Source organism: Mustelus asterias, chromosome 16 (assembly GCF_964213995.1).
Source record: "Mustelus asterias chromosome 16, sMusAst1.hap1.1, whole genome shotgun sequence".
NCBI classification, from domain to species: domain Eukaryota; kingdom Metazoa; phylum Chordata; class Chondrichthyes; order Carcharhiniformes; family Triakidae; genus Mustelus; species Mustelus asterias.
In genome coordinates this window covers 18624386-18649564 of record NC_135816.1, presented here as the reverse complement: position 1 = coordinate 18649564, position 25179 = coordinate 18624386, and the positions used below count along the sequence as shown (strand labels likewise).

At 42.7% G+C, this 25179-nt stretch overlaps 1 protein-coding gene across 1 annotated transcript in view; it reads left to right on the top strand.

Moving 5' to 3' along the window:
- glra1 (glycine receptor, alpha 1) overlaps positions 1-25179 on the top strand; it is a 167306-nt gene that overhangs the window by 34228 nt on the left and 107899 nt on the right. Inside the window, exon 4 of the mRNA XM_078231724.1 lies at positions 23861-23928. Coding sequence (XP_078087850.1) covers positions 23861-23928 — 68 coding nt within the window. The remainder of the gene's footprint in view (positions 1-23860; positions 23929-25179) is intronic.

Genomic DNA, 25179 nt, shown 5'->3' with positions numbered 1-25179 from the left:
GCTTATTTTTCAGTACCAAGAGTTCTACTTACGGAACTAAGTCTGGAATCAAACTGATGTTGGTATGTTTCACTTACCATTTGAAATCTGTTTCCTCAGAGAGAACATACCAGGGATTGACAGTTATCTCAATTGTGGTATTTCTACAGATTACCCTCCTGCTGTGATTTCACAATCATTTCCAATAGGTGAAAAATATTTAACTGAGACTAGAGATTTGAAAGGATGAAGAAATACTGTTGATCCTGACATATAAGACAGCCCCATCTTTTTCAGCTCTAAAATGTACGCTTAGCCCTATAAATCGATTGCCCATTTTTCAGCGAATAAATGCATGTTTCGGGATATATTTGCCTTAGGAGCTGGCCACTATTTTCAGTTCAAAATTGCATGTTCAGGGTTATGCTAACCTTATACATATTGCATAGGCTCAAGCAAGAGGTATGGGGTCACGTTGCTAAGAAGATGCAAGGGAGCCTAAAACATGCCACACAGAGCACTCCGCACATGGCCACTTGCAAATAGAAATGTGTCCTTTTGCACTAACACTGGCGGGTCACGTTTTATAGCACAAAGGACAAAGAAAATTACAGCATAGGAAAAGACCCTTCGGCCCTCCAAGCCTGCGCCAACCATGCTGCCCGACTGAACTAAAACCCCCTCCTCTTCCGGGGACCATATCCCTCTATTCCCATCCTCTTCATGTACCTGTCAAGATGCCCCTTAAAAGTCACAATTGTATCTGCTTCCTCTACCTCCCCTGGCAGTGAGTTCCAGGCACCCACCACTCTCTGTGTAAAAACGTGACTCGTACATCTCCTTTAAATCTTGCCCCTCACACCTTAAACCTATGCCCCCGAATAATTGTACTCTGTGTATAATTTGATCCCTGGCTTTGGAAGGATTTTTCAAAGGTTTTAAAGGTTTGCTTACATGCTGCGATCTACACTAAATAAAAATTATTTACAAAAAAGCAAATTTGTTTCACTCTTGCGTACAAGACAATTAGATAATGTAATGAGGGCTCCGCCAAACTTTCTGCAACAGTTAGAAAATCTCTTAGACTGAAACTTGCATGGTCTTTAGTTCTCGCAATGCAACTTCAGTCATCTTGAGGGCTAAGGAGATTAATAGATAAATATGGACAAGGAAAATCAGTGGGGTCACGCGCCATCCAGAAAGACTCCCCCCTCCACCCCAAGCATGTGGTAAATAACTGGCAAATGATTACAGGTTTTCATCTCCACTATTTTATCCTGCAGTCCATTCTAAAGGTTAACGATTCTTTACGTGACACCGCTGCGAAATTTTCTGATGACCTATGACCCGGAAACAATACAGTAATGGAAATTTGCAATTTCTTTAAAATGTCTAAGTTGTCTATAATTGTGTTTTTTTAAGAATGCTTCAAAAAGGATTTGTAAGAGTTTACATCAATTTTAAAGAGATCAATTTGTAATGTCCGAGAGATTGAGAATCACAACTGACACAGTTTCTCAGTAAATCCAACTGCTTTTATTATCCAAAAGCTGAAAGCTTAAACAAATACAAATAATTTGGAAAACATACAATTATGCTCTAGGTAGTCAGTCCAGTTTGATTGGATCTGACCTGATGAGGACCAATCTGCGCCCAGCAGGACCTCGCTTCCTGATGTTCTCACTCCTGATGACATCTTCGGCGGGATTTTACAGCCTCGCTCATCCCGAAACCAGAAAATCCTGCCCAAGGTCAACAGACCTTCCCATGTTCTGCCCCTCGCCCGCTCTGATTCCTGTGGCAGGCGGGCCGGTGAACTTCCGCCCATGTCTATGAGGTTTCTTTGCCTCCTTTGGCTGTACAGCAACTCTCTTCATGTTGCCCCTTAACTGGTTTTTGGGTTACATGATCATCTCTGGTCCACCTCGAAGTGAACTGAGTCCAAATCATCATGCTGAGTTGGTTTTCTGCACATATTTCTCCTGAACATTTTCGTATATGTCCAGGGCATCTGGTGCACTAGCCATAGGTTTCTTTCAATTTTATCACAGGCTGTGCAAATTATAAGTCATAATATTGTTGAAAAAACACAACCACGGTACAAACAGATTTTCGTGGGTTTAAACAAGTAAGATCATTCATTCATTCAAACACTCACCCTGAAAGGCCTATGCTACATCAATTCTTCATCCCACACTCAAAGTAAATAAAATTAAAGAAAGTGCGCCCCACACTCAAATTAAATTAAAGAAGAAAGTGCACTTCTTCAAGTATAAAACCAAAGGAATTGTTAACAGTTTGCTTCTTTGTGATTCCAATGAAGAAGGAAGCTTTCTCCACTCTTGAATTCATGTTCAGATAAGTTCACAAGCTTAGGTCATGGAATCCCTACAGAGCAGAAGGAGGCCATTCAGTCCATCAAGTCTGAACTGACCAGGCCCTATTCTGGTAACCCCACATATTTATCCTGTTAATCCACTGACATTAGGGTCAATTTAGCACGGCCAATCAACCTAACCTGCACATCTTTGGGCTGTGGGAGGAAACCGGAGCAGCCAGAGGAAACCCACACAGACACAGGGAGAATGTACAAACTCCACACAGACAGTGACCCGAGGCCGGAATTGAACCCGGGTCCCTGGCACTGTGAGGCAGTAGTGCTAACCACTGTGCCACCCTAAATGGATAGACAGATATCAGGATTACTTTGAAGAGAAGAATGTTCAGCAGGTCCAAAAATCAAGCACTTGTGGATGTTCTGTCAGGAGGTCTAACTTCTTCGCAGGTGGGCCTGATGCTTTAGAATCAGGATGGGATGCTTTTTAAAAGATATTTTAGTCCCTCAGTTCTTAAAAGACAAAGGTGGCATAATCTTTCTCTGCAGCTGTTGGCTTGTCGATGTTATTCTGCAGAATGTCCCCAAGTCTCATCTGAGTTTTGGGATCAAAGGATTTCAGTATCAAAGAATTAGTTTCACTCACATGGCCAGTGGCCATTGACATACAACAGAACGTAGATGTTGGTCTTTCACACTTCTGAATAACTGGTCCCATCAACTTTCCTTTTTTTTTATTGCTTTGGGGTGGCACAGTGGTTAGCACTGCTGTCTCACAACGCCAAGGACCTGGGTTCGATTCCCGGTTTGCATCACTGTCCATGTGGAGTTTGCACATTCTCCCTGTGTCTGCGTGGGTTTCCTCCGGGTGCTCCAGTTTCCTCCCACAGTCCAAAGATGTGCAGGTTAGATGCATTGGCCATGCTAAATTCTCCCTCAGTGTACCTGAACAGGCACCGGAGTGTGGCGACAGGGGGATTTTCACAGTAACTTCATTGCAGTGTTAATGTAAGCCTACTTGTGACTAATAAATGAACTTTAAACTTTTTTTTTAGCTGGAGACATAGGGTGGAATTTTCCCATCCCACCCGCCATGGGAATTGTAACGGGCGGGATACGGACCATGCAAAGGTCCATTGACCCTGGGTGGGATTTTTCAATCTTTGGGTGAGCACGGCCATAAAATCCTACCCTAAGAGTACATTGATTTGTGTCTTGGACTAAGCTTCAAACAGTGACGGATATATTTTCCACAAAGGAATGCAGTGTCAGCGTGTCCATTCAAGGAGAGACCCTCCCACTCAGCATGATTCAATTCAGAATTTCCAGAAGCTTGATAGTCGGGGTTGAAATTTGTGTGTCACCTGACCTTGGTGGTCACCTTGCCGATTAATTGGTGGCCATTTTTAAATAAATAGAAGCAGTTCCAGAAGCTTCCATACAAGCACAGTCCATGTTTAAAGTTATGAATATGGCATGATTTTAATGGGCAATACAGTGCATAATCTTAACTTACTTTCACTTGCTTTACTTTCAATTTCAACAGAATTTTCTTGATGAACTTTTCTCAGCACAGAAGCTGGGTATCAGCTATTGTGACGGTTTAAACTCTAATTTATTTTCCTCTTGTATCTTTTTAACTGACACTTCAGCAGCTCATTCTTATCATTCCAACCTTACTGCACCAGGTTTGGCCCCACTCTGTTACAGTTGAAATCCAGTCTCACGGAGCCTCAGTTGACCCAACAGTTCATAAATGTATAACTTAAAGATGAAATTCATAAAACCTTAACAAACTCTTCTTTCTGTCAGGAGCTTTCCTAGCTTAACTCTGGGACTATGTCATTTGCATTCAGCTTTTCAAGCTCCTTGGATCTTGCAGAGAGCAAAATCCCACTAATAATCTCCACACAATCAAAGGACAAACTTAAACCAACATCCAAGACTAACTTTAAGTTTATTAATTAGTGTCACAAGTAAGCTTACATTAACACTGCAATGAGGTTACTGTGAAAATCCCCTAATCGCCACACTCCGGCACCTGTTCGGGTACACTGAGGGAAAATTTAGCATGGCCAATGTACCTAACCCGCACATCTTTCGGACTGTGAGAGGAAACTGGAGCACCCGGAGGAAACACACGGAGGCGCGGGGAGAACGTGCAGACTCCGCACAGACATTGACCCAAGCCGGGAATTGAACCCAGGTCCATGGCACTGTGATGCAGCACTGCGAACCACAATGCCACAAGACAGAATCATAAACAGCTGAACATTTTATTTGTTCTGTGCAGAGGACACTTAAACAAACTGAAAGTATTTTATTTGTAAATCAAGAAATTTCAAACCATGCAACATATCATGGTGGCCCTTAACCTGGAAACATTATCAACAGTAAGGAAGTTAACAACCAAAACCTTGTGGCCAGGCAAAAAGGAGAGCTGCAGACACAAAGGAGATCTGTGGACACAAAGGAGAGCTGTAGGCAGAAGTCAATCATGAGATATGGACACAGAGAGAAAGCAGACAGAGAGGAACACAGAATTCATCTGAGGTGAAGGCAGAAAATACTCTCCACAATAAGATTGATTTTGAGTTCGGCAATAAGAAAAAAAATAGAATTCCAAAAGCTCATGGGGAAGTGATGTGTAAGCGAGCTAAAAGGGACTGAATCCTCAGGTGTGGTGTGAATAGCTCAGGTATGCAAAAGAACTGAGAGTTTGTATCAGAGGTGGCCAGACCATGAGCCAGTTCATTCAGTTGAAAAGGAACTCTGGAAAGCTACCCCATCCGGAGCACGGTGACCTGAGAGTTTGAGGGTTTGTAGAAGTGTGCCTTGCTGTTGTACCTGTAAAACTCTGAGCTAATGTCTGATAGGACTCACTTACCATGTGTGAATAAAGAACATCATATTGTGGAAGTGTGTAGTGTGTGTAACTGTGTGAAACTACATAGTGCAAGCTTGTACAGGGACTCATCCAGGCGCGGGTGGTTATAGATAGATAGATAGAACAGTACAGCACAGGACAGGCCCTTCGGCCCACGATGTTGTGCCGAGCAAGATGTATTTTTGTTGTATTGACTATTTGAATTGAAATTTGCCTTTCCTTTTTAATTATCATTTCTTTGTCAATTCATGTGTAATTTGCATTGGTTCTGATTCATGTTGAAGTAAAAGCTACAAGAAATGGACATTTGTTCGCAATTGCTTCATTTGGGGGTCATTCAGGAAATTTGGTTACTTTGGTTTACGATTTCTCCATGGGATCGTAACAATTACTCTCTATTTGTTTGAACCTGTGTGCCTCTGATCTACTCTTGCAAACTGTTCTCTCCAAGCAATGAATCATTAGCACCTCAACAGGAAAGCTCACTTGTTCAGTCCTTAACCTCTCAGCTCCTATTCACCATGGACGTCACACAGGTTCAAATTAGGTAGGATATCTTTATGCTCAATTTAACAAGCTGTCTCTGGGTCTTTGGTGTTGATGACTTGTCTTCTACACTGGTAAGGAATATTTACATCAGCATTCATGGTTTAACTTGCATTATTTCTTTCCTCTCCTAGCACTCATTTTGACTCCTGACTCCATGTTGAAGGTAGACTTAAGGACCTCAATTTAAATCAATTTACAGTTTATATTGCAAAGACATGGTGTAAGGAAGAGGTCTAAGGCTTTTTGGTGCCAAATAGCTGAGATATGAAGAAACCCTGAAGAGATTTAGTTTTTTTCAGTCTTGAAGCATTTGAGAAGTGATCTTACTGACCTTATAGAAGATGGTTACAGAATGGAAAAATCAAGTGCAGAATATTTCAAACCAAGATGTGACAGTAAGTCAAGGGCATAGAGCTTTAATTTATTGAAATGCTGGAATAATGTCGGAATACTCTTCTTCACTTATGGAATGATCATGATATGCAACAAGAGAATAGAATACAATAGAATATTCAAAAGTAGGCTCGCCTCTCACCCACTTGTCGGTGCCAACCATTTTTTAAAATTAATTCGTGGGACATGGGCATCGCTGGCTGGCCAGCATTTATTGCCCATCCCTAGTTGCCCTTGAGAAGCTGGTGGTAGCTGCCTTCTTGAATCACCGCAGTCCATGTTCTGTGGGTTGACCCACAATACCATTATGGTGTGTGGACAGTGTGAAATGCGGGTTAATTGGTTTGGTAACTGGCTCAGTTGTCTGACAATTATTTATTTTTAAATGGCAGACATGGTGCTCATTTCAATGCCTGCCCACTCACCATATTATAGGGACCCAGTAGCGGGCGAGTGGGAACTGGGTTTTATGTGCCCCTCCCCCACGGGAAACAGACCAAGCAGGGGCCACTAAAATCTAGCCTATGGGAAAGATAAGATAGTTGAAAGAACAAAGAACAAAGAACAGTACAGCACAGGAAACAGGCCCTTCGGCCCTCCAAGCCTGTGCCGCTCCTTGGTCCAACTAGACCAATCGTTTGTATCCCTCCATTCCCAGGCTGCTCATGTGACTATCCAGGTAAGTCTTAAACGATGTCAGCGTGCCTGCCTCCACCACCCTACTTGGCAGCGCATTCCAGGCCCCCACCACCCTCTGTGTAAAAAAACGTCCCTCTGATGTCTGAGTTATACTTCGTCCCTCTCAGCTTGAGCCCGTGACCCCTCGTGATCGTCACCTCCGACCTGGGAAAAAGCTTCCCACTGTTCACCCTATCTATACCCTTCATAATCTTGTATACCTCTATTAGATCTCCCCTCATTCTCCGTCTTTCCAAGGAGAACAACCCCAGTCTACCCAATCTCTCCTCATAGCTAAGACCCTCCATACCAGGCAACATCCTGGTAAACCTTCTCTGCACTCTCTCCAATGCCTCCACGTCCTTCTGGTAGTGCGGCGACCAGAACTGGACGCAGTACTCCAAATGTGGCCTAACCAGATGGGTATGGAGAGGAGGGAAGACTGCCACATTACTTAATGCTGCAATGTGTGTTTCCCACGTGCATACCATTGCCTGCTTTTCTTGTTTTACTATGATCATAAACTTGATAACAGCATTTATTCTCATCTTCTGGATAGATAGACTACCCTGCATGATTACATTTATATAAAAAGACCCTAAAATATTGACATGCTTTATTTTTAAATGTGATTATTAAGTCCAATGTCACTTTCCTGACATTGATAGGGTTTGTAGAAAGCAGAGATGTAAAGATACAGTTAACAACATTGGAAGACTAGAACCTGAATCACATCAGAACATCCCAATTACTCCTCCCTTTACCTCTAACCTTTGATTACCTTACAATAAATTTGGAGAAATGTGATTGTTTCAGGAGTGATCACTTTGAAGCAACTCTCATCTTTGCATTTTATGGAAAGAAATTCATCTTCAATGGAAATATTCTATTTAAATAGACCCATAACATAATTCAAAATAATAACATTGGAATCATTGCATATTTAACTTGTCTGTGGCATAACAATTGGCATCACCACAGCGATCAAAGAGTTTTATTTTAATCAGTCACTGTAAGCTGGAATTTCCCAAAACCATCGCAAAACCAGCAAAAAAATTAAAAATCCTCTGGCCTGGTTAATAGAGCTCTCTGCAGTCTGTGGGAGTGATGTGTGAATGCTGTACCCCACAGGGCAATATTCATGTGACTGACTTGCACTGAACAACTGCCACATCATGTTTGGTTGGACTGTTTTAAAAATACCTCAACCTTTATGACAAGGGTCAAACTCAGTGAACAAAATTGTTTTGCAAACCTACTTTTTATGTTCTACAAATTTATCCCCGTGATATGTGTTAGCTATTTGGATATCTCTGTAATCCACTTCTAATTATTGTCCTGTTAATTTGTAATAAATGTCAAAGTGTAAAATGACCATTTGCCCTTGCCATTCAGCAAGCCAAAGCTTGTTTAATAAAATGACATGAGAGGTTAGCTGGACATAAGGAGGCTACAAAGGGACATCGGTAGGTTAAGTGAGTGGGCAAGAATCTGACAAATGGAGTATAATGAGGGCAAATGTGTAATTGTCTATTTTGACAGGAAGGAAAAAAAAGCTTATTATCTATATATTGAGAGATTGCAAAGCTCTGAGATGCAGAGGGATCAGGTTCATGAATCACAAAAGTTAAAGTTAAAGTTTATTTATTAGTCACAAGTAGGCTTACATTAAAACTGCAATGAAGTGACTGTGAAAATCCCCTAGTCATCACACTACGGCGCCTGTTTGGGTCAATGCTCCTAACTAGCATGTCTTTCAGACTGTGGGAGGAAACCGGAACACCCGGAAGAAACACACGCAGACATAGGGAGAACGTGCAAACTCCACACAGACAGTGGCCTAAGCAGGAAATTGAACCCAGGTCCCTGGCGGTGTGAGGCAGCAGTGCTAACCATGCCACCACCGCCGCCGCGCACCCCCACCCCCCCCCCCCCCCTCCTGATTGGTATATAAGTACAGCAAATATTTAGAAAAGCTAATAGAATGTATTATTTACTGTGAGGGGAATTCATTACAGAAATAGAGAGGTTATGCTTCAGTTGTGCAGGGTGTTGATGAGACCACATCTGGAGTATTATGTACAGTAATGGTTTCCTTATTTAAGGAAAGATGTAAATGCATTAGAAGCAACTCAGAGAAGGTTTGCTAGTCTAATACCAAGAATGGGTTTGTTGTCTTAAGTAAAGTTTGAAGAGGTTAGATTTGTATCCAATAGAGTTTAGAAGAATAAGAGACAACTTGATCGAAGATCCTGATGAGTATTGACAGGGGATGTGGGAGGATGTTTCCTCTTGTTGGAAAACCTGGAACTAGGGGTCACTGCTTAAAAATAAGGGGTTGCTCATTTAAGAGGGAGATGAGGAGAAATTTTTCTTTTCAGAAAATCCTGAGTCTTTGGAACTCTCTTCCTCAAAAGGCAGTGGAACTAGAGTATTTGAATACTTTCAAAGCAGAGCTGGATAGATCCTTGATTAACAAAGGAGCGAAAGGTTATCAAGGGTAGGCAGGAATGTGGGTTGGATCAGTCATGCTCTCATTGAACGGCGAAGCAAACTCGAGGGACTGAGTGTCCTACTCCTGGTCCTGCTTCTGCCAGCAGTGAGCTTGTTTCATTTTGAGAGGTGGCCAAGATTGGACATCTGGCTTCAACACATTATCTCAGGATTTGGTGCAAGTTGGTGTTGTTCAGAAGCTGGTCCATCCAACAGGAAGTTTGGTCCAGTGGAGGGATGAGTGAGAGGGAGAGGAAAGTCGAGGGCAGCCCTGACCTATATTTATTCTTACTGAATCCAATGCTATGTTCATGGTGCTTATGGTATCATAATAAATAATGTATTTCCCACCTTGTTGTTCTAGTTCATGAATTACAAAGGTTAAAGTTTATCTATTAGTCACAAGTAGGCTTACATTAACACTGCAATGAAATTACTGTGAAAATCCCCTAGTCACTACACTTCCTCTTCAACACCCTGTACAAGTGAGTGGCGCAAGTATAAATATAGGCTCCACCCAGTGGTCTCACAAAATTTTGTTGGGATATCATCCCGTAATGGAGCTCTCAGCTAATTTAGGTGACTTGCTGATCAAGTGGAAGAACCAAATAAATTTGGCTTGGAACTGAAACTGGGCAATATGTTCACCACAGTTATTTTAATCACTCGCCACTCCATCCACCAACAACCCCCACTCCAGCAACTCCTCAAGTTCCAGCAGGTAGACCAACATAATCCTAGATTTGAGATACGAGTAAAATATGCAAGTTTTTACCATAAATATTAGATGTTAGCGAATGAATTGCAAGGTTGTCACAGAATTGTTGCAGCACTGGAGGAGGCCGATCAGCCCATTGTATCGAGACAAACTCTCCTAATGAGCAATTCACCCAGTGCCATTCTCCTGCCTTCTCTCTGTAACCCTGCAAACTGTAATCATTTAGTGCCCTCTTGAATGCCTCAATTGAACCTTCCTCCACCGCTCGCGCAGACAGTGCATTCCAGACTCTAAGCACTCACTGTGTGAAAAAGATTTTTTCTCATAGCACATTTGTTTCTTTCACCAATTATCTTAAAATTGTGTCCTCCTGGTCTCGATTCTTTCATGACCAGCAAGAATTTCTCCCTATCGACTCTGTCAGATCCCGCTTGATTTTGAATTCTTCCATCAAATATCCTCTCAACTTTCTTTTCTACACTGTCCTCCTCATAGTTTACAATGCCTACCAGCCCTCCCATCTGCAAATTTGGAAATTGTCCCCTGTATACCAACATCTAGATCATTAATATACATCAGAAAAAGCAAGGGTTCCAACACTGACCTCTGGGGAACCCCACTATAAACCTTCCTCCATCCCAAAAAGATATCCAATAACCATTACTATTTCTCAAAATAGTTCTAACTTCTCCAGTCTACCCTCATAACTAAAGTTCCTCATCCCTGGAACCATTCTTCCGCACTCTCTCCAATGCCTTCACCCCCTCCCTAACATGTGGCACCCAGAACTGTACATAATACTCCAGCTGAAGCCCAACTAGTGTCTTATATAAACTCAACATAATTTCTTGCTCATGTACTCTATGCTGCTATTAGTAAAGCCCATGCTTTATTAACTGTGCGCTCAACCTGCCCTGCCACCTTCAATTACTTAGACACATGTACACCCAGGTCCATATACTCCTGAACCTCTTTAAAATTGTACCCTGTATTTTATATTGTCTTTCCATGTTCTTCTAACCAAAATAAATCACTTCACATTTCTCCGCTTTGAACTTAATCTGCCACCTGTCTGCCATTCACCGACTTGTTTATATCATTTTGAGGTTCTATACTGTCCTCCTCATAGTTTACAATGCCTACCAGTTCTTCCGTCTGCAAATTTGGAAATTGTCCCCTGTACACCAAATTCTAGATCATTAATATACATCAGGAAAAGCAAGGTTCCCAACACTGAATCCTGGGGACCTCCACTACAAACCTTCCTCCATCCCAAAAAGATATCCATTAACCATTACTTGCTGTTTCTTGTCACTGAGCCCATTTTGTGTCCATGTTGCTACTGTCCATTTTATTCCATGAGCTATAACTTTCCTCATAAGATTGCCGTGTGGCATTGTGAATAAGTTCTCATATCCATTCAACTGAGATATTCAGAAGAAGTTGGTATGCTCTCAGGGCTGATGGAATCAGCTACTCTTGTCTTAAAATTAGAATGTGGTTCAGCTCCTGTAATCTATTGTAATACAACCTACTGAACGTCTCAGTGAATCTACAAACTGCAATAATTTCACAGGCATCCATTTTCTCCAAGTGTTTGTGAGAAGCTAGGAAGATTGGAGTTCAGCATGACAAAAAACAGAAAGGTCTATGACTCGATTGCAAATCCATTGTAAACTGTTACGAAGCTACTGTCTTCAGGAACTGGATTGGAGATGGAAAGGAGTTCGGCTGGAGGCAAAGAAAAAGAAAAGATGAGAGAAAAAAATACTGTCCTGAAATAATGAAGCTTAGGTGTTCCTCACTGAGCTTAGTTATAAGTAACCTGAATACTTGCTAGACAGCAAACAGTAAGAAGTCTCACAACACCAGGTTAAAGTCCAATAGATTTATTTGGAATCACGAGCTTTCGAAGCGCTGCTCCTTCCTCACTCACCTGATGAAGGAGCAGCGTGGTTTTGTACGAGGGGGGTCATGTCTCACTAATTTAATTGAGTTGTTTGAGGAGCTGACAAAAATGATTGATGAGGGAAGGGCAGTGGATGTTGTCTACATGGACTTCAGTAAAGCATTTGACAAAGTCCCTCATGGCAGGCTGGTGCAAAAGATTAAATCTCACGGGATCAGGGGTGAGCTAGCGAGATGGATTCAGAACTGGCTTGGCCATAGAAGACAGAGTATAGCAGTGGAAGTGTGTTTTTCTGAATGGAGGTCTGTAAGTAGTGGTGCTCCACAGGGATCAGTGCTGGGACCTCTGCTGTTTGTAATATATATAAATGACTTGGAAGAAAATGTAGCTGGTCTGATTAGCAAATTTGTGGATGATACTAAGATTGGCGGAGTTGCGGATAGTGATGAAGGTTGTCAGAGAATGCAGCAGGATATAGATAGGCTGGAAAATTGGGCCGAGAAATAGCAGATGGAATTTAATCCGGACAAATGCGAGGTGATGCATTTTGATCGTTCCAATTCAGGTGGGAGCTATAAAGTAAATGGCAGAACCATTAGGAGCATAGACACACACAGAGATCTGGGACTACAGGTCCACAGATCCTTAAAAGAGGCAGCACAGGTGGAAAAGGTGATGAAGAAAGCATATGGCGTGCTTGCCTTCATCGGACGGGGCATCGAGTATAAAAGTTGGCAAATTATGTTACAGTTGTATAAAATGTTGGTTAGGCCACATTTAGAATACTGTGACCAATTCTGGTCACCACACTACCAGAAGGACGTGGAGGCTTTGGAGAGAGTACAGAAAGGGTTTACCAAGATGTTGCCTGGTATCACAGTATTAGCTATGAGGAGAGGTTGAATAAACTGGGGTTGTTCTCCCTGGAAAGACGGAGGCTGAGGGGCGACCTGATAGAAGTTTATAAAATTATGAGAGGTATAGATGGGGTGGACAATTGGAAACTATTTTCAGGGCAGAAATGGCAATCACAGGGGGGCACAAGTTCAAGATACGGGGGGAAAGGTTCAGTGGAGATGTGGGGGGGAAGTGTTTTTCATAGAGGGTGGTGGGGACCTGGAATGCACTGCCAAGTGGGTGGTTGATGCAGTTACGTTAGTCACATTTAAGACTTATCTTGATTGATATATGAACAAACGGGGAACAGAGGGATATAAGCAGTTTGTCTAGGTAGGTAAATGTGATCGGCACAGGCTTGGAGGACCAAAGGGCCTGTTCCTGAGCTGTACTGTTCTTTGTTCTTTTGTATAATACAAGTTGAGCAACTGCCTAACTGTAATCTTGTCCATAACCTTTTCTTCCTGAACAGTGAGGATAGAATTGAAAAAAGATGGCATTTTGAAAGCAGCTCTTTGTCATAAGGGCTCAGCACTTGGCTTCAATGATCAGTTGAAGTGGTAGGTAGTGATATGTTGGCTGGGTAACATTAGCTGAGCAGGGTGGCTCAAACATGAAAATGATGAGGGCACTATCCACAATCAACTATTCCCATTAATGTTGCTCAGAGACCCCGTCAGAAAATATGCTGGTCATATCTGAAGGTGGGTACAGAAAAAACAGTGGATATTCCATGTGCCACAGTAACCAAAGCAACAACTAATTCCCACTCAGATGATGTTTAAGAATATCCTGTAGTTGTGTTTCATATCAAGCATTGTTCAGATCTTTTCAATGGTGATAATTTGTAGTGAAGTTAACTGGATTTTTAAAAAATGTGAACAGACAGGCATTATTTTAAATGTTATTGAAGGCCTGTTAAGTTCAAAAATGCATCGCTTCTACTTCCTAGTCCTTTTCTTCAGAATGCCAGAAAATGGAATGTATTTTGGGGAAAATGTAAAATACTTTTGGGGCATGCTTTACTCTGTGGGTGTTTATCCCCTTAATGTCTACATATGAGATACACAGGGCAAGTTCCAGTCTTTACTTGGTGTTGTCCCCTCGGGTAAACTATACAAAATAATGTTGGCAAAATTCTGGGAACATTTAAAAATTCTCAGAATCAGTTGTGAGTCATTAGGATTGCATCATAACTAGTGGTCATGAATCAGGATGTGTATCATAGTGAATCATAATGGAACCATCGCTTCCCTAAAACGCAACAGTTTTATCTGCAGCAGAGACAGATCTGCGACTAATTATTTGTCTAAAAGATTCTGAACTACCACACATTCTATTCAAAAGTGGTTGTTGTGTTCATGCAAAAAAGAATTGAGAAGCGGCTGCTTGGTTAGTTCCTCCCCTCAGTGGGGTGGCAGAATATATCAATCACAATAACACTCAACCCCAACAATTCTTCAAGGTTACATCTGTCAGCTGGTGAATCTGATCCACTCCGATTTATCCACTGAACAATAAAATAACATCAAATTGAACCTCGGGCCTTCCCAGGGCATCTTACCCACATCCACCCATCCCCCGCCTTATCCTCGTAAACTCATACACTTACTATGGCTAATCCACCTAACCTACACATTATTGGACACTAAGGGGCAATTTTAACATGCTCAATCCATCTAACCTGCACATGTTTGGACACTGAGGGGAAATTTTAGCATGGCCAATCCACCTAACCAACACATCTTTGGTCTGTGGGAGGAAACTGGAGCACCCAGAGGAAACCTACGCAGACACGGGGAGAATATGCAAACTCCACACAGAAAGTCACCCCAAGGCCAGAATCGAACCAGGGTCCCAGGCACTGTGAGGCAGCAGTGCTAACCACTGTGCCACCATGCCGCCCTGAGAAATAATAATACAGCTTTCCCCTTACATCTAAATGACCACCACATCGGCTCTTTTTCTGTCCCCTTCACTATCCCTTCCAACTTTTCCTCAGTTAAAAAGATATGTGAAATACTTTCGCGCAGAGTAATAATTACTCCCAGGTATTTTACCAAGCTCACAGTGGGCAATGCACTGCAGTGTTTGCAAACACTTGGATCCACATCCCCAAACTAAGCATCCCTTATGATAATAATCTCTCTGTGACGTACAAATTGCATATTTATTCTCGCTGTCTTTGTGGGATTTCGATCTTCCTTTTCTTCTGTGATCATGTTTTGTTGTTCTGCCTTATTGGACCAGGACTGTGAGGTTGTGGAATGCATCACCAGGTAGTGTGATTGGAAGAGAAACTGTGTCAACATTTAGGAAAAGGTTCGTTTTGTGGTTGAAGCATGTGGGATAAAGGGATATGGGCAAAGTGTGGGTGCATGGATTTAAGACTCTGTCCCTGTGGAAGATAAACCCCAAACGACAATGTTTGGGTTAACAAGTCTGTTTCTGTACCACAATTTCCATGTTGTTCTGTAAATCTGTTAATACAATCCCTGGAGAAGATTTATAGACTGTCTTACCTATTTGTTACTTTTATCAACGTAATCCATCTAGTTCTCTGTAATGATGTATGCTACAGACTCAGTCAGGAACACAAACGGTATTTATTAACAAGGAAGAATTCCCCCCACCTCACCCCCCTCCACTCCTGCCACTGCATTTCTGCCCTGGAGCAGCCCAGCAGTTGCTCCAGTCCCTCCATGTCTTCTACATGCCTTCAGACTGTTTTCTGCCTACGAGAGAGCTCCACCACCAGGGGTATTATCCACTCTTGCCCTAATTGGTCCACCAAGCCAGGTGACCCTCTTTTGCTGTATTGTCCTGAAAGGGACAATCACCACATGTTTCCATTTCCCTGGTTAACTGTTGTCACCATTTTTTGAAAATCGGGCCCCGGTTGTACTAATCTTCAGTTCGAGGCTACTGTCAAAGTCTAACGATAGCTATTTCCCAGACTTGTGGGGATTCACTTACAGAATCCAGTACTTCCTGCTCGGTAAACCCTTTATTTCATTTCCCCTTCCAACACCTTCCTTTCTAAACCTATCACCATTTCCCTCAGCTTCTTGGTCAACTGGCAATTGTTGTGTTTCCCGTTTTACTTAATTCTCTCAGTCACAACTATTTCTCATTCAACGCTTGCCAGAACTATTATCTTTAATTCTATTTCTCTCAGTTGCTCTCCACAATTACTTCACTCAAATGGCCTTTTGTTTTTTTTTATTTCTCTGAGATGCTTCTTTTATCTATATGTTTATTTATAAATTAATTTTATCTCCCAAAACAGATTTTCATGTCAAATTTCAGCCTGTGCTGACCTGATCGAGACATACACTCACTTTGAACGTACATTTTTTAAAAGATATGTGAAATACTTTCGCGCAAAGTAATAATTATTCCCAGGTCTTTGTACTTTAGACTTGACACAATATTATAGGATTTTGCTGGCATATTAAACAATATGAGCCTCTTATTGCAAACCAATCAATCTTCGATTCAGTGATAATTTACACTGGCCACATGCAAAAGCAATGCAGTGTTATAGCAGAGGCTCTTTCACAATATGTGTTCCAGGATATGTTTTAGACATAAAAACAGAAATTCATTCATGGGGCATGGGCATGAATTTATTGCCCATCCCTAGTTGTCTAAGAGCAATTGAGAGTCAACCACATTGCTGTGGTTCTGGAGTGATGTGTAGACCAGACCAGGTGAGAGTGGCAGATTTCCTTCCCTAAAGGACAATTGACAATGGTTCCATGGTCTTCAATAGATTCTTAAATCCAAATATTTTTATTGAGTTCAAATTCCAACATCTGTTGAGGCGGGATTCGAACCCAAGTCCCCAGAACATTAGCTGAGTTTCTGGGTTAATAGTCTAGTGATAATACCACTCAGCCATCGCCTTCCCACTTTGGAACACTCAGGTGCCTGCATCTGTGGAAAGGGAGGAATTGGTGTGTTGTTTCAGGTCAATGACCTTTCTTACAAAAGTCATGCGGAAGAGAAGAGCAAAATTTCTTAAAATGGGCGTTCCTGGAAGAGAAGTGGCAACGAATTAAACAAGTAAACAAGAGAAAAAGCCGGTTCCAATTGACCTGAAATGCAAACTCTGTTTATCATTCTGATCTGCTGAATCTTTCCAACATTTTCTGTTATTATTTTAGATTCTGGTATCAGCACTGTTTTTGATACATTTCAGACATACTCACTATCTTTCTATTCTCCATCTCTATTTCTGATGCATGTTACAATTGTAACATACATCTCCCTGCAGCATTATTCCCTTAATGCATATAATAGATTAATGGAGAGAGAATAGAGCCAATGTTTCAAGTCCGGATGTCCCTTCATCAGCTCTGACGAAGGGCTATCTAGACTCGAAACGTTGGCTCTATTCTCTCTCCACAGGCACTGTCAGACCTCCTGACAGTTTCCACCATCTTTTGCTTTTGTTCCAGACTCCAGCATTCATGGTATTTTGCTTTTATAATAGATTAATAGATTCCTGTTTCTATGCATTACAATTATAGAACATAGTACAGAACAGCACAGGAACAGCTCCTTTGGCCTATGATGTTGTGCCGAACATGACGTCAAATTAAACTAACTTCTTCTGCCCTTGGTCCATAGCTCTCTATCCTTTGCATTTTCATGTTCTTATCTAAAAGCCCCTTAAACATCCCTATCATATCTGCCTCCATTACCACAACCCCTGGCAGCGCGTTCCAGATTCTGACTGCCAACTCTATCTATGCCTTTCATAATTTTATAGACTTCTCTCAGGTCTCCCCCAAGCCTCCGCCGCTCCGGAGAAAACAACCCTGGTTTGTCCAGCCACTCTTTACAGCTCATACCCTGTAATCCAGGCAGCATCCTGGTAAGCCTCCTCTGCACCCTCTACAAAGCCTCCACATCCTTCCTGTAATGTGGTGACCAGAATGCAATATTCTAAGTGTGGACCAACCAAAGTTTTATAAAGCTGCAATTGTCATAGAATCATAGAATGCTACAATGCAGAAGGAGGCCATTCAGCCCATCGAGTCTGCACTGACCACAATCCCACCCAGGCCCTATCCCCATAACACCATGCATTTACCCTAACTAGTCCCCCTGACACTAAGGGACAATTTAGCATGGCCAATCCACCTAACCCGCACATCTTTGGACTGTGGGAGGAAACCTGAGCACCCGCAGTAAACCCACACAGACACGGGGAGAATGTGCAAACTCCACACAGACAGTCACCCCAGCCGGGAATCGAACCCAGATCCCTGGCGATCCTGTGAGGCAGCAGCGCTAAACACTGTGCCACCGGGCCGCCTTAATCTCCAAGGGTATCTTGCCCAGGTCCTCTTCTTGGAATAGGTGACTGCGCAAAAGATGCAAACTTTCACACTGACAGCCAAACAATATCACTGCTTTGCTGCCCTTTTGCTGCTTTGTGCTCTGGTCACAGAAAATCTGAATCAGTGAAATCTTTTAAGATTCTATCCTGGGGTTAAAACCCAAAATAAAATGAAGCAGAGCATACTTCATAATTTATACCCATTTTTAACTTCATATCCGCACTACCAGGGCACAAAGGTCCAATGCCTTTCCGTTTCTTTGCCAATTAAGTTTTGCCAGAGCAACCACATCATTAAGCCTGTTATTTATTGCAAATTGTTCCCCTTAGCATGGCAACAGAACTGTATTTTGAGATGGGTTGGATAATTTCAAAACCAGCCAACCACTTTAACCTGAGGCAGATTATTGTCAAGCTAAATTGAAGTCTTTTAATTCCCCATCAATTGTTGAGTGCAAATCTCTTTTCCATTATCTTCAGACCAACTGTACTTATGCTACTAAACCCAACTGATGGATCATTATACAAATCAAAGCAAATTACTGCGGATGCTGGAATCTGAAACCAAAAGAGAAAATGCTGGAAAATCTCAGCAGGTCTGGCAGCATCTGTAAGGAGAGAAAAGAGCTGACGTTTCGAGTCCAGATGACCCTTTGTCAAAGCTAAAAGGCATAGAAAGTGGGAGATGTTTATACTGTAGGGTGAGGGAATGAAAGATGAGTCATAGCCACAGAAACCAGGGGAAAGGCTACTAATGGCAGTCCATAGAGAGAATAAAAGGGTGTGAATGGCCAAACGGCAGAGAAGCTAAAATGAGAGGGTAAGCTGTGATAGATGAAGATGTTGCGGGGAGAGGGGGGGAAATGGATGGGACAGAGATAAAATTTAGAAAAGGGGAAGCAAAGGGGGAGAAAAAGTCATGGAAGGGGGATAAAGTAGGGGGAAAGAGTGAGGGGGGGAAGAAAAATGAAGAAAGACAATAAAGAAATAAAAAGTAGAGAACAGTAAAAAAAAATTAAATAAAATAGAATGAAAACAAAGGGGTCAAGGTGGGGTAGAGCAAATCATCTGAAGTTGTTGAATTCGATGTTGAGACCAGAAGGTTGTAAAGTGTCTAGCCAGAAGATGAGATGCTGTTCCTCTAGTTTGCGTTGAGCTTCACCGGATCATTGCAGCAAGTCAAGGACAGACATGTGGGCATGGGAGCAGGATCGTGTGTTAAAATGGCAAGCAACCAGAAGGTCAGAGTCCTGATTGCGCACAGACTGAAGGTGCTCAGCAAAGCGATCATCCAGTCTACACTTGGTCTCTCCGATATAGAGGAGACCACATTGGGAGCAGCGAATGCAATTGACCAAATTGAAAGAGGTGCAAGTGAAAGATGTGCTCCTTTTTCCTCAACCGTGGAATTCCATCTACAGTTGTCGACAGGTCCCTCAACAGCATGCAGTCCATCTCCCGCGCCACGGCCCTCACCCCCTCCCCTCTCTCCCAGAACAAGGATAGAGTCCCCCTCGTTCTCACATTTCACCCCACCAGCCTCCGCATGCAAAGCGTATTCCTCCGCCATTATTGCCAACTCCAGCGTGATGCCACTACCAAACACATCTTCCCTTCACTCCCTCTGTCAGCGTTCCGCAGAGACCGTTCCCTCCGGGATAACCTAGTCCACTCCTCCACTATACCCAACACTTCTCCCGTCACTCATGGCACCTTCCCATGCAATCACAGAAGGAGTAACACCTGCCCCTTTACCTCTTCTATGCTCACCATCCAAGGCCCAAAACATTCATTCCAGGTTAAGCAGTCTTTCACTTGCACCTCTTTCAATTTGGTCTATTGCATTCGCTGCTCCCAATGTGGTCTCCTCTATATCGGAGAGACCAAGCGTAGACTAGATGATCGCTTTGCTGAGCACCTTCGGTCTGTACGCAGTCAGGACCCTGACCTTCCGGTTGCTTGCCATTTTAACACACGATCCTGCTCCCATGCCCACATGCCTGTCCTTGGCTTTTTGCAATGTTCCAGTAAAGTTCAACACAAGCTGGAGGAACAGCATCTCATCTTCTGGCGCGGCACTTTACAGCCTTCCGGTCTCAACATCGAATTCAACAACTTCAGATGATTTGCTCTTCCCCACCTCGACCTCTATGTTTTCATTCTATTTTATTTAAGTTTTTACTGTTCTCTACATTTTATTTCTTTGTCTTTATTTTTCTTTCCCCCCACTCTTTCCCCCTACTTTATCCCCCTTCCCTTACCTTTTCTGCCCCTTTGCTTCCTCTTTTCTAAATTTTATCTCTGTCCCATCCATTCCCCCCCCCCCCCCCCCCCCCCCCCCCCGCCTCGCCAACATCTTCATTTGTCACAGTTTACCCTCTCATTTTAGCTTCTCTGCCGTTTGGCCATTCACACCCTTTATTCTCTCTGTGGAGAGCCATTAGCAGTCTTTTCCACTGGTTTCTGTTGCTCTGACTCATCTTTCATTCCCTCATCCTGCAGCCTAAATATCTCCCACTTTCTATGCCTTTTAGCTTTGACAAAGGGTCATCTGGACTCAAAACGTCAGCCCTTTTCTCTCCTTACAGCTGCTGCCAGGTCTCCTGAGATTTTCCAGCATTTTCTCTTCTGATCATTATACAAAGTTTTGCATTCAGCTGGATTGTCTGCATATCCATTTGTTTGCTCACTCCTGTTAGATATATCGCATTCGAATGTTGAATGTAAAATTTTAATCTCAGATAATCCCCACTGAGTTACTTCAGATTAATTATTAATCATTCAGAGACGAGCCCCAATTCAGATACTTCAGACTTGCCATTTTAATGATAATTTTGTAGCTTCTTTTTAAAGCTATTGAGCTCTTTGTGATTCAGAGGCAATTTGCAGTAGCGACATGGAGAGGAATGCATGCCCTAATAACTGCTATTGCAAAAACGATTTGGCGAACCGAGAATTTCTAACTTTAAATTAAAGTTTTTTTATTAGTCACAAGTGCAGCACATTACATTGCAATGAAGGTACTGTGAAATTCCTCTAGTTGCCAAATTCCAGCATCTATTCAGCACGTCTTTAAAACTGTGGGAGGAAACTAGAGCACCTGGAGGGGACCCACGCAGACACGGGGAGAACGTGCAGGCTCCACACAGACAGTGACCCAAGCCGGGAATCGAACCCTGGTCCCTGGAGCTGTGAAGCAGCAGTGCTAACCACTGTGCCACCCTTTAACTTATACTCCGAACAAATACTTTTCTCGACAGCAGAAAGCACCATGGTAAATGCTCCTCAAATCCTTATATTAACTCAAGGTGTGAGCTTTCACATAAGATAAATTTACTGGGAGCAGTGACATCTCCCGAATACAATTAAACAGATGTTGGTTTTGCTCGCTCCCTGTGAACCATTGGGGCAGCACGGTGGCACAGTGGTTAGCACTGCTGCCTCACAGCGCCAGGGACCCGGGTTCAATTCCCAGCTTGCTTGACTCTCTGTGTGGAGTTTGCACGTTTTCCCCATGTCTGCATGGGTTTACTCCGGATGCTGCAGTTTCCCTGCACAGTCCAAAGATGTGTGGGTTAGGTGGATTAGCCATGCTAAATTGCCCCTTAGTGTCAGGGGGACTAACTAGGGTAAGTGCATGGGAGTGTGGGGATAGGGCCTGGGTGAAATTGTGGTCGGTGCTGACTCGATAGGCCGAATGGCCTCCTTCTGCATTGTAGGGATTCTATGATTAACCTCAGGCCACTCTCTTGAGCTGTAACTCTCAATTCAAGATACCTTTCAATTAGCTTTTCCTCACTGCGGTGCTGGGTTCTGGAAACTGCACCTTCTTTCGTTCTCCTGTAGTCGTGTTTGGGATCTTTGGCCTCTCCAATTAAAAATAAAACAAAATCAGTTTGGCCATTTTGAGGTTGAGAAAACGCTGCTCTTATGCAAATGATTTTATCAATCAGTCTTTGTTATTTAAAATGACATACTCTAATAACGAAGTCGAATTCAAGAACTGCACAGAAACCTGGCAATTCAATCATGAACAGAAAATAGGAAAACCTTTGTATTTTATTTCATTTAACAACAGTTATGCTCGGGATATGAAAATAACATAAATCTTTATTGAAGCTGACACACAGGTTTTCTAAAGCATTCATTTTCCTTTGTGTTATTTTGTAATTTACTTCTCCATCTTTTTCTAAATCCGTCCTTTTGTGGTGAATGGCTGCATTGTATTTTTTCTTAATGATTCATAGATTGGTGATTTTGATTTTTGATTTGATTCATTATTGTCACATGCATTGGGATACAGTGAAAAGTATTGTTTCGTGCGCACTTTGCAGACAAAGCATACCATTCATAGAGTACATACGGGAGCAGGAAAGAACAATGAACAAAGAACAAAGAAAAGTACAGCACAGGAACAGACCCTTCGGCCCTCCAAGCCCATGCCGATCCTGATGCCCGAACTAAACTAAACAAAAAACCTTCTGTCCTTACTTCGTCCATATCCCTCTATTCCCTCCCTATTCATGGACCCATCCAGTTGCCTCTTAAATGTTGCTAATGTGCCTGCTTCCACCATATCCTCTGGCAGCGTGTTCCAGGCAACCACCACTTTCAGCGTGAAAAACCTCCCCCGCACATCTCCCTTAAACATTTCCCCTCTCACCTTGAACCTGTGCCCCCTTGTAATTGACACTTCCAATCTGGGAAAAAGCCTCTGACTATCCACCCTCTCTATGCCTCTCATAATCGATTAGATCTCCCCTTAGCCTGTCTTTCCAGTGATAACAATCCTAGTTTATTCAACCTCTCCTCATAGCCAACACCCTCGAGACCAGGCAACATCCTGGTGAACCTTCTTTGCAGAGGAGAGGGTTCATAATGTAGTGTTACAGTCATAGCTAGGGTGTAGAGAAAGATCAGCTTAATATAAGGTAGGTCCATTCAAATGTCTGATGGCAGCAGGGAAGAAGCTGTTCTTGAGTCGATTTGTACATGACCTCAGCCTTTTGTATCTTTTTCCCGATGGAAGAAAGTGGAAGAGAGTATGCTCAGGGTGCGTGAGGCCCTTGATTATGTGACTGCTTTTCCGAGACAGCAGAACATGTAGATAGAGTCAATGGTTGGGAGGCTGGTTTGCGTGGTGGACTGGGCTACGTTCACAACCCTTTGTATTTTCTTGCAGTCTTGGTCAGAGCAGGAGCCATACCAAGCTGTGATACAGCTGGAAAGGATACTTTCCTTGGTGCATCTGTAAAAATTGGTGAGAGTCGTAGCAGACATGCTGAATTTCCTTAACCTCTTTAGAAAGCGTAGGCAATGGTAGGTTTTTTTAACTATAGCTTTGGCATGGGGGGACCAAGACAGGTTGTTGGTTATCTGCAAACCTAGAAACCTGAAGCTCTCGACCATTTCCATTTCATCCTCGTTGATGCCGAGGCAGTCACCACAACCAATTAAACAAGGTCTAACCTGTTTGATGGCAAATCTGTTTCCTTTTTCAGTAACTTCAGACCAATTAGGTAGAGGTAAAATTGGAAATGAATTAACCCATGTGCTCTCTCCATAAGTAGTATTTTAGAAATTATTGTTCTGTGTCCTTGGACTCCACTGATGCTACAGGTTGAGAGTTGGAGTAAAATGTAGTAATATATTTTTCCTGTGTTCCTTTTCAGGTCCTCCAGTTAATGTCACATGCAATATATTTATCAACAGTTTTGGTTCGATAGCAGAAACCACCATGGTGAGTGCTCCTCAGATCCTTATATTAACAAAAGAGCTTTTACATTTTGAATCATACAACAGAACTTAGTAAGTTCCGATTTCAGGGATGTTCTTTTGTAAACCCATCGCATCGGGTTTGCAGATCTTAAAGGGAACATGATGAGTGAAGGATGAATGAATGCTGACAACTTAAATTTAACTACTTAACGCACAGAGTGGGGAATGTGTGACACAGTTTTCCCAGAGATTCCAACGGAGACTGAATGTCAATAAATTCAAGAGGGATTTGCACAGATTCTGTCAAAAGAATCAATGGAAAGTTGCAAGTATAAAAACAAAAGTAAAATACAGCAGATGCTGGAAATCTGAAATATAAACAGAAACTGCTGGAAACATCCAGCAGGGAAGTTGCATCTGTGGAGAGGGAAAAAAAACAAGCCTTTTGTTAGAAATGGTCAGAGTATTTTTTGACATGACTTGAATGTTGGAACCAGCGAGAGAGTTCTTTCCAGTCCTTTGCATTCCTATGCAAATTTCCTATGCAAATGAAGTACTAATTAAATTGAGAGAACTCACAGCTTCGCAGAATGTACTTTCTGATAATTTAATTGCATTGCTCCTTTGTTAATTACATTCCTATTCCATCCGTCCTCTGCCCCCACTGCACTACCAAGGGATTACCAGAGGTTTGCCTGATGTTGTGTAACTAGGACTGTGCACGCAGCAGCCAGGAGCTTGCCACAGTAACAAGGCAGGGGTGGAGTGTTCACAGCACCACCCTCCCCCCAACGATTACCCATCCCACTCATTACTCATACCCACTCACACCACCTCCACCCCCGTGGAGAGGATTCTGAATCGTAGAATCCTACAGTGCAGAAGGAGGCCATTCAGCCCATCGAGTCTGCACTAACCACAATCCCATCCAGGCCATATCTGCATAATCCCCTGCATTTATCCTAGCTAGTCCCCCTGACACTAAAGGGCAATTTAGCATAGCCAATCAACCTAATCCGCATATCTTTGGACTGTGGAAAGAAACCAGAGCACTCGGAGGAAACCCACGCAGACACGGGGAGAATGTGCAAACTCCATACTGACAGTGACCCAAGCTGGGAATGGAACCCGGGTCCCTGGCGCTGTGAAGCAGCAGTGCTCACCACTGTGCCACCGTGCCACCCTTACATTGCTGCTACAGGGTTTATACTGGGACTCAGTAGGCCAGGCTGAAGGTCATGCAGGAAAAGGAGGCTCGGTGGCACAGTAGTTA